At 38.3% G+C, this 10,484-nt stretch overlaps 1 protein-coding gene across 2 annotated transcripts; it reads left to right on the top strand.

The window, feature by feature from the left end:
* Positions 1-101: 101 nt before the first annotated feature.
* Positions 102-9,287, top strand: NMRK1 (nicotinamide riboside kinase 1). Of its 2 annotated transcripts, none has more exons than XM_042012716.1 (9): positions 102-470; positions 2,568-2,627; positions 3,053-3,143; positions 3,783-3,831; positions 5,221-5,383; positions 5,462-5,533; positions 6,508-6,617; positions 7,571-7,660; positions 8,605-9,287. In XM_042012716.1, exons 2-9 carry the CDS (start codon positions 2,599-2,601, stop codon positions 8,631-8,633), a joined length of 633 nt encoding a protein of 210 aa, XP_041868650.1. In that variant the 5' UTR covers positions 102-470; positions 2,568-2,598; the 3' UTR covers positions 8,634-9,287. The 2 variants fall into 2 exon arrangements, with proteins under 2 accessions (XP_041868650.1, XP_041868652.1); XM_042012718.1 differs by having other exon boundaries at positions 105-470; positions 8,019-9,287.
* The last annotated feature ends 1,197 nt before the right edge of the window (positions 9,288-10,484 follow it).

The following is a 10,484-nucleotide window of genomic DNA, read 5'->3' as shown; positions in this document are numbered from 1 at the left end:
GCGGCCGCGGCCCCGGGCGGCGCGCGGCCAATCAGCGCGCGAGCCGTGGGATGAGGCCCCGCCGCTTCCCTGTCGGCGGGGTGGGGGAGCTGCCGAGGCCGCGGGGCCGGGGCTGCCGGGAGCGCCGCTCGGGTGTTCTGTGCGCGGGTCCTCCCCGGCTCGGAGGTGGGCGCGACCCGGACAGCCCCGTCACAGGACGTGGGAGGCGGGCGCTCCGCCTGTGCGGAGCCCTGCTGCCGGACGGATGCGCTCTGGGCACCCTCTCGGCGTGGTTGAAATTAAGTGCGAACTCCGGAGGCGGTGAAGTGCTGCAGCCGCAACTGGTGGAGGTGCGGCCGTCTGTGGCGAGCGGCGCGCATCGCCGGGAACCTCGGCCAGCCCTGCTGTGTGGGCTCGATACCCGTGAGAGACATTCCCGGTCCGGGTCTGGTGCACCTGCGGGTGTCCCCGCGCGTGGGAGCCTTGCCGCGGTATGCCCTTAAACATGGGGTGGCAGGAATGCTGTGCTAGCGGTGTCATGGGTTTGTGCTCTGTTTAAAGAGCCAAATTGACCCAAGATGGTTTAGGATTTCTGTGTTGAAGCATTTATGACAAATTTGCTTTTGAAATTTGTTTTAAACATTACTCAGCGGGGCAGAAGAGTTGGTGTGGTTTTTTATAATGCTGTTTTTCTGTTTTTTGCCGTAGACTGGGAGTAATTTTCATATAGACAGTGACATAATATTAAAATCCAAAGCTGAACGTGTTTGCCCGGTTTGTTGCATAACATCTTTTGTGGGACAAAGGGTAATCCTCTGCAGCACAAACCTAACTAATGATTTTTGGAAAAGAGCTTTTTCTTATTTTAAGTAGCCTGAGTATCATCACTTCCTAAGAACAGATCATCTGTCTTCTCTCTGCGTTGATACCCGTACTATAAGCATGCAATGCATCATTGAACTTGCAAATTTTAATTTTCTTAGAAAACTAATGTGTACTAACTTAAAAAACTCGCGAATGCTGACTACTGTAGATAAGCAGCACCACTAGAAAGCGATGGCTATCATATGGGTGATGACTTGAGCTAGTTGGTATGTCTTTTGTTGCTGTTGGTTTGTTTTTTGGTTTTTTTTTTTTTTTAACATAACCATGCATTGGAAAGTATGCAAAGATCATATTACAGACCTGTGAAACAATTGAACTTCCAGTCATGGCACTAAATACAAAATGATATTATTATTTGAGACTCCACATGTGTCTAAAGCTTACTTTCACAGAAACGGTGTGGTTTTGCTTTCATACTGATGCCCTGTAAGTCTTTTCTTCCTACAAGTATAGTACAGATGCATGTTTGTTGGAGGCAGGGCGAGTTTTGCCTGCTCAGTCCTTTCAGGTCTTAGGTGTCATAGGCCTTACCCCTCCATAAGGGTGACCTAGGAGGACGGAGCAGGTGAAAAAAAAGGTGTTTGCATGTGGTTAAATAGTTATAAATTGATGTGTGCTCATGGAAAACGATGTTTGACAAACAAACTGGCTTAAAAAACTAGATCAGGGCTGCTGCCAACAGAAGCAGCCTTATTACAACCTGTCCTGCTACATCAGACCTTTGCAGGCACGGGTAACCGGATAGTGAACTGGAGGGAGCTTGTTCAGCTGAAAACAAACATTGTTTCCCCTCTGTCTTTGCAGAACAGTTTTTCAGCTGCAATATTTTTCCAGGATAGTTCACTATGTACTCTGCAAACACCTGTTCCAGAAGAAAGTTCAGGGGAAGGAGCTGGGGCAAGACAGAAGTGTGTTTCCTGGAAGTTCTGACTACTGAAGGTGTTCAAGCACTTAGGGTTGGTGGGATATGGTGGCAGCAACAGGGATATGGTGGACAAATTAACCTTTAGAGTTTACTCTTCGATCTTTTCTGAAGCAAATCAAGTGCTACCTAATCCTCAGTACTAAGTCAGCTAGGATGGCTTAAACTGCCCTTACAGTAGTTCTAATGCTTCCAGATTAATTAATGTTGGTGGAGCAGAGGAGGAGGATTTGTATGGTCTGTGCTGTTAATGCCCTCAGAAAGGGAGTGGTGAATTACACAGTGAATATTCTGCTGCCAAGACCAGGGCCATAAAACAGTTTTTGAACGTACTCTTGGTTACAAGTTTTCATGAAATTTTAAAACATCTTTCTCCTTAGCATGCCACTTGTTTCTTTCTTAATGATTTTGTTTGTTTTGCCACCACAGCTTCTGTTTACCTAGTCTATTTTATATTGTTAATGCTTGAGCTAGTGATTGTGCTTTTCTTTAGGAACTTGTGTATTAATATCGTTAGAACTGAATCTCTCAGAGTTCCTTTCAAATGATTAAAATACTGTCAAAAATAAAGTACATTGGAATTTATGATGGGGCATATATATTGCAGTTTTTTTGTTAGCATTAGAACAAGCAGCTGAGGTTCTGACTGTACCTTTGCAAAAAGAAAAATTATGGACAACAGGAGAGAAAATAAATCATCTTTATAATTGGTATTTCTTAATGCAATGGTTCATTTCTTGTTGCTGGATTAAGATTTTTCACTGGCTGTTGTTTTTGACAGTAAAAAGGAAGAACTGAGAGGAAAACAAGCTATGAAAGTAATGGTTATTGGCCTTGGAGGGTAAGTTATACAAAATTAAATTTCCTCTGCAGCTTAAGACTAGTCTTCTTCTTAGAATGAAGTGATATAATTTCTATTTCTGAATACATATTTTTTTGAAACTGGATTACAAATGCAACATATAATTGTATAATTTTATAGCTTGTAACTCTTAAGAAATTGTTCTATGTCTGTTGGAGACCTCAGGAGCAGGTATCTCTAGCATCTTTCTTGGCATTGCTTAATCTGCTGTACTGATTGTTGAAAACTGTTGGAATGTGCCAGAAAATTTCTAGAGGTAGAAAGTATTTGATGTGACTAAAATTTGGGGAGGAGTTTTATTGTTTCTTTGCATATAACTATACGGAAATGTATGTGTGAGCATGTACATATGTTTAAAAGATTAGTTTTTGCCTTGGTGAACTTTTTACAATGTTTTCTAACAGTGTAACAAATGGAGGGAAAACAACACTAGCAGAAAAACTTAAGAATATGCTTCCCAACTGTGATATAATCTCTCAAGATGACTTCTTTAAGGTAACAGTTTTAATGGAAAAACCTAGATAAAAGTAGGCCTGAGTAGATTTCAAGTCTTTTTTCAGTTTTCCTATTGATGAACTTTTAAAATTGGTGCTGCTTAAAATATTGTTAATTTCATAAGAACTATGAAATGACCACTGGAGTAATTGAAATTTAAGTGGCCAAACCACTGAATATACCCAGCAAAAAGAAATTTACTGTCTTCTTTGCCACCCTTTTAAACCCTTTTAAAATAAGGAATGGGTGTATGATAGATGCATTTTTCAAGATCCTTTGTGCTAATGAGTTTAATGATACTGTCTTAAGCCTACACCCATACAGCAATAAGTAGTTCTTTGTCTCCCAAGTCAAAACATGTGTTGATGTTGGGGGTGTTTGTTAAGGAGGGTGAAGGAGCTCTTATTTCTTAGGTAAAGCTATAATGAACTTAAGTCACATGGAGTGTTTGTTGTTCTAGATTAAATAAAGTTTTTGTGGCATGTTTTAACAGTTGTTTACATCAGTTTAATGTTGAAGATAAATTTAATTAATTTGATACAAAGTTGTATAACCCTTACGTTTATAACCAAAGAATATGTATCTCTCAGCATGGTCATAAAAGCAACCTTGAAAAAATTAAATTTTTTTCCCCTTCAGCCAGAGTCTGAAGTAGAAACAGATGAACATGGATTTAAGCTGTATGATGGTCAGTAACTCTGATGCACTGTTTTTGAGCATTGTACTGAAATTGTTGTGCTGAGCTTCAACACTTCTTCTACCCCATCCCCTTGCTCTCTTCCCTTCTGAGCAAGGCAGTAAACAAGTGGTTCAGAGCAATCCTTTGCTCAGTTTCTTTCAGTTCACTGAGATACATAAGAAAACTCGCCTAACTACCAAATACCTCAAGCTAATGCTTGACCTTTCCTTTTCTCTTTTGAATCTTTTTCTCTTTTTCTTCACTTGTGTCTGGCCTGGTAGCAAATGGTAATGTTCAGTTAAAAGTCTTGGCTTGCAGTACTGGCATAAGCTTAACCTCATCGCTTCCTATGTAATGGTGGCCTTTTTTATTTCACTTTGGCTAGTGAACTCATGGGATGTCACTACTGAGTTTTCTAAATCAGTCAAGACTTGGGTCTATCCTGACACCTTTATTTCATGTCAGTTCTCATATAAAGGACATCTGTTTTTAAGTTAATGATTAATGCTGGTTCAGTTTATTCTTAGAGATGTCTAGATCCAGGTCCACTTTAGGCCAGTGTTTTGTGTCAGGTCATGCCTACTGGTAAACAGTTGCTTAGTTAGTAGCTAATATCTGTTGATACTTTCTGATCACAAAATGTATTACTGAGAAGATTGGTCAGACCATTCAGTTGTACCTGAAAACGTGTGATTACCAGCTATGCAGTCTTTGGCTCAACTTCCAGACTTCATGTAAATGGAATGTGAAACTGGAGGGATAAACTGGACATCCCTATTCAAATACCTGGATTTAATGCTGCTCTTAAAAGCTCTTTAAAAATGTGTTTGCTGTTACGGTATCCAAAAGCCGCCTTCTTTCTACCTTTCAGTACTTCCTCAGTATATTCTTGTGTGTCTACAGACAAAACCAGGTGTTACATTGTGCTGTTTTGCTTTGTATGGCATGCTCCTTTAATCCTCTCTATGCCCACCCACTGAACCTTATAAAAACCCAAAGCAAAAAATGTTGAGCATCCACTCCCCACCTTTGACAGTTGACAGAAGGGTGTAGGTCTCAGGATTAGTAAGTTTTTACAAGTTTTGTGGAAGCGGAGAGCAGTTTCTGTCAAGAACTTAAAAGCTGTGAATTCAGGCAATTTTAGGTGCCATAAAGTCCAGAGAGACTACACCCGATAGAAGTACCCCAATACTGGTGCAAACTTTGGTTTCAGGAAATCATCAGTTGCTGACACAGAACTACTGATAAAATCTTGGGGATAATCCTGTTCCCCTTCATTTAAATTTGTATGTAGATTATTTGATTCTTACTGATTAACATAGGGGTACTTAAGGGTTCTTTTTTTTTTTCTTTTATTCTTTGGTTTTAAGGGATGTTTAACTTTCTATTTTCATCTAGTACTTGATGCCCTCTATATGGATGAAATGGTGACCAGTATTCGCAATTGGATTAAAAGCCCAGCAAGCTCAGGTGTTGTGACAGAAGAGCCACAGAATACATGTGACAATGTGAAAAATGTTTATATTTTGATTGTTGAAGGCTTTCTCCTTTACAATTATGAGTAAGCAGTAATATGTAACCTGGTAAATTAAAAGCTACCCTAAAATGGAAGAGGGAACTAAATATGTTATTATCTTAGGCCACTTAATGAACTATGGAATAGAAGATATTTTTTGACCCTTCCTTATGAAGAGTGCAAAAGGAGAAGGAGGTAAGATTATTGACTTATTGTTTAAAAAAAAGTCACTAGCCCCTAAACTGAAGCGGTTCTTTTGTACTAGCTTTTCTTCAGTGTTTGCAGAATGTAAGCTATTAAGATCATCTCTTCTCTCTTTGTTTGTTTTAGGTTTGTTGGATTTGGTTTTTATTTTAGAGCGCATGGTTATTGAAGTATTAAGTGCTTTACAAACACTAAAAGGAGAATTTGTTGTCCTGATAAATTATTTAGATTACTGATTGCATATTTGAGTAAAACCATGTTTAAAATGAGAAATGGTTAAAAAAATACTAAGCAGTCTTATTCTTGGTTAAATACAGTTAATCGATGATTATTCTTAGAGTAATGATGTTCATGTGTGGGTTTAGTACAGTTTTGTTCAGACTGTCCATTAATTTTACTGTGGATCTGATCTAGATTATTGAGCTGGTGTCTGACTTGCCTCCAAATTTGGAGCAATACTGTGTGATTGGAGTAATATATATGTACACAAAGTCAGAATCTGCTAGCTGAGTGAAGAAATCCTATATTCAGTTGGCTTTGGTTGATACCACTTTCTTGGTTTCTCAGTAAACTCAGCTGAGACTTTAGTGTCCTGAATGGAAGAGACTAGACTAAACAACTAGTCATTTAAAGCTTGAGAAATCTGTATACCTAAGAGGAAAAAGTAGCTTATTTTGATAATAGTGTCAATACAGTTTAATTTATCTGTAATACCTCTTATAATTAAAATCCCCCAAACTTTTACCTAGTCTTAAATGTGATTTGATTGGCAGAACTAGGTAAGATAGCAAAAGACAGCAAAAGCTCATATCACAGATTGAATTAGAACAAAGGAGCCTCCTTTGCTCCAGCAAAAATACAGCCAGCCTTACTTTTTTTATTTTGGATAAAAGCTGTTATTTAACCAGCTGACACTAGGGGAAAATATAAAACATACATGGGGAGATGTATGTATTTTTGTGTAGGACCAGAGTCTATCAGCCAGCAGATACACCGGGATACTTCGATGGACACGTGTGGCCTATGTATCTGAAATATAAAAATGAATTGGAAGAGAATGCAAGTATGCAAGTTGGTATGGTATTTTTAATTTTAAACTTAAAAAATTTATAACTGTGGCACTTGTGCAGCTTTTGTTAAATTGGGTGTTTTTTTAAATGGGACAAAATCTTCTTCAAATGTTTTTGTAGCTCTTAGACAGTAGGTTTTGACCTTGCTATTGGTTTATACTTCAAGCCTATAGGGTTTTGGTTTTGTTATTTAAAAATGAAAATTAGGAAGTTAAAAAATAGAAATGTTCTGATCACTAATTAAGTCCACTTAACAAGATAACTTCGTAAGATAATGTGCGTATGTCTAAATAGGAAGCTTCTGAGACGATAGCTGATGGACTGGCAGAGTTCTTCAGAACAAAACTGAAATCCTGGTTAAGTCTTGTAATAAGCTGAAGATGCTCTAGGTGCTGACTGTCCACACTAGGTCATCAGTTTTGCATGAGAAGTGTCAAAGCTGGGCCAGCTGTTGGGGCACTGCCACAAGTTTGTGTGATGTTCGAAGCTGTACGGCTCTTGGACTACCTGCTTCTGGAGTGGGGGCCAGAGGGAAGGGTGGCTCCTTCATCGTTAGCACACTGCTTGTTGCTGTGCAGTAAGAATAAGAAGTGCAGTGCTCTTCTGTGACTTGCTCAAAGGCTGAAACTGAGGAATCTGAAATGTTCTACTGCACAGAAACATTTTTGCCAAATTATTCCATTGCTCCACTGTCCTCACATAATTACCATTACCCTTATGAAGACTTTTATACCACAAAAAATTGTAAATTAATTATTAACTAGAATACTTTGCCATTACATTGGTTTTTAACATGTAAAACGAGTTTGGGGAAGAAGAAAAAGGGAGTTGCTGTTCTTGGTTTTAATTTTTTTCATCTCTTCTGATGGCATCTATAGGAATACTGAAAACTTTGCCAGTTGCTGTTACAGACAGCTGGCATAGAACTCATTAACACCTTTTCCTTTTTCTTCCTCAGATTATTTGGATGGAACAAAATCCCAAGAGGAGCTTTTATCCTATGTGTATAGTGATATAATACAGGAATTAAACAAGTTGAGGGAAGAAAGTAAGTAATGTTACTGGAAATCGAATCTATGTATCCCATTTCATGTTAACAAGAAGCTAATACTTCAATCTGAAAATACTACAAGAATTATATAGATCTATATTTCTTTATGAGCTACCATACCATGTTTGCTCATTACTCTGAGTCAATCTAAGTTAAAACTGTGAGTTCCTTGAAATTGGATGTTCTAAGATCATAGTTGCATCCACTGTTACTTAATGATAAAATAATAAAGGGGAAACAGAAGGAATATGGGATAAAACATCAGTGAAAACAAATGTGTTGGTGGAATTAATTTCTAATATACAGTGATGTCACTTGCAAACACTACAGATTAGATATGTACTTTTTATTTTAGATCAGCAGGTCACAGCATGATAACGTAGAAAGCCTGGGTTCATTTGATATGAGTTGAAAACACCAAGACTGTCATACATGGCAAGCCAACCAACTGAGCAAATGCTCTGTGTGTGACCATGATGCTACTTCATATAACAGAAGAAATTTTGTAGTAATTATTAACTCTGTCTCAGGTATGGAGACAGAGACTGTTTAGGACTATGAACAGTGCGTTCTTTAAAATTCCTTTAATCAGTCCTGCTTTGGCTGAGCTTTAAATCTGATTGAATGTGTGCATTTTAAAGAACATGAAGATTTTTGTGTACAAAACTAAACTATAAAAATGCGGTTCTGTTGGATTAGTAAGCATGTCTGAACATAGATGATTGCAATTTGAAATGACCATCTAGAAATGACAATCTAATATTTTTAGGAGCTTATTATCACTGATAAACCTGCTTAGAGGAACTATCTGTGTAAATTTATGTAAGTTGTTATGCTGCTTATTCAGTAACTGAATTAATATGTCACAGCTAAACTTATTTAGACTTGCTAAATACATTTTTGGTGTTTGCACAGTAATTTTTATGTTGTTTATTGTTTAGAGCAGTTGGGAATAGATGCTAAAAAATGAAAACAAACCCGAAGAGAACTCCGATTGTTGGAAAAAGATGGGGAAATAAGATGTAGAGAATGGAGATGCATCATTAACAAGATACAGTACCTATATTGTTCAGAGATTGACTGGGATGACATAGACTACTAGACAATAAATCCATGCTTCAAGCAGGAGGAAGGAAGAAGTAATTGTTGTTAATATTCATAGCTCAAGCTGAAAGTGAAATGAAAATGAAATGTGAATGAAATGTTGTCAATGAAAATGTTCAGAAAGCAGGAATGCTACACAAATGTGAAAGCTTTGTTATAGAATTAGTGTGTATATATTTACACAAACTAGGAAATTGGGAAATTGGATAGATTTTGTTGCTGAATAAGTAATGTCTAAACTCTTTATATTTTCTAGACAACAGGTTACATTTTTATCAGCCAGAATAAAAATAAGGCTACAGACATGGAAAGCAAAGGATGGATTATATTACTTGATAGGTGACAGCTGAGCTGGTCAGTGATTGAAATGTAATACTTTATTGTAAAAGTACTAAATCTATATGTAAGAAAAAAGATGTTATCAGGTTACAGCTGTGTTTAGCTGTGCTTAAAACAAAGTGCTTCCAAATATAATTTTGTATTATTATTTTGCACTAAAAAGATTTCATGTTTCATTTGATCATTTGCTATGATGGACTGTCTGACTTCAAACTGTATTTTTGTTTTCATTATCCTTTGGAAAGAGTACAACTGCAAGAGATTAGCTAATGCATGGGCTGGTTGTGGTGGGCTGACCTTGGCTAGCCACCAAAACTGCTCTATTGCTTCGCCCTTCTCTGGGAAGGGGAAAAATACGATGAATGACTCATGCATCAAGATAAGGACAGGGAGATCACTCAGCGGTTATGGTCACATACAGTCAGACGTGGTTTGGGGAAATTATTTTAATTTACTGCCAATAAAATCAGAGATAATGAGAAATAAGAACAAATCATAAAACATCTTCCTCCCCATCCCTCCCTTCTTCCTGGGCTTGGCTTCCCACACAAATTCTCTATCTCCTGTCTCCCAACAGCACAGGTGGAGGGGCAATGGGGATTGTGTTGCTCCTTAACGCTTCAGAGTCTTCTGCTGCTTTAGAGTGGGGTCCCTCCCACAGGGACAGTCTTCCACTTCCACCTGTTCTGCATGGTGATTCACAAGAGGGAATGAACAATGGTATCACCTGACTTTGCAGATGATACCAAGCATTCCTAAGTAGTCCAGCATTGGTGCAGTGGCAAGGAGCTCAGTTTTGTCAGATCCTCCTATAGGGAAAAATGGTAGATGAGCTCCAGTACAGATCTATGCATTTGTGGTGTAAATCATTACTTGAATATACATGGTACTGAACTTGTGCTTCAGCAAGAGCTCAGGGCATACATAGATCGTTTATAATTCTTCTGTAATCATGCCACAGTTCTGAGCTGCATCAAAATTTATTAATTTTTTTTGCAAACAAAACAGGTGGTCCTACTTTGCTCCTGTGTTAGACCAGTCCACGTTTTCAGAGCTGGGCAGTTCTGGTTTCTACCAGAAATTTAGAGGGAGTCCATAGTAGAGTTAGAAGAAGGGCAACTAAATGTCAAAGAAATGGAGAAGCTGCTTTGCAAGGAGAGACTAAAAATGCTGGGACCACTCAGAGTGGAGAGGAGAAGATCAAGGGGAAAATGGGCTATGGTTTACAACATCTTGAAACCTGTGAGGCAAGTGGATGAAGAACTAGTATTCACCAAATTTTACGAATACTAGTCTGGGGGGCACTTCCTCATTTGAAACAGATTAACCAATTATATTAAGGTGGTATTTCACACAGATGGAGATGATACTTTATGCA

The sequence above is a fragment of the Corvus kubaryi genome, unplaced genomic scaffold, assembly GCF_017639235.1.
Source record: "Corvus kubaryi isolate FWS band 111438036 unplaced genomic scaffold, C.kubaryi_AGA036_p1.0 split1-37296, whole genome shotgun sequence".
Lineage (NCBI taxonomy): Eukaryota > Metazoa > Chordata > Aves > Passeriformes > Corvidae > Corvus > Corvus kubaryi.
Note: the sequence above shows the minus strand (reverse complement) of the source record. Positions and strands in the feature narration are given on the sequence as shown.

Excerpts from the sequence above, each read along its gene's own strand:
- NMRK1 (XM_042012716.1), top strand. The coding sequence starts at position 2,599 with ATGAAAGTAATGGTTATTGGCCTTGGAGG. Across the intron at positions 2,628-3,052 it reads ATGGTTATTGGCCTTGGAGG|TGTAACAAATGGAGGGAAAA; the intron begins GTAAGTTATACA and ends GTTTTCTAACAG. Across the intron at positions 6,618-7,570 it reads GAATGCAAGTATGCAAGTTG|ATTATTTGGATGGAACAAAA; the intron begins GTATGGTATTTT and ends TTTCTTCCTCAG.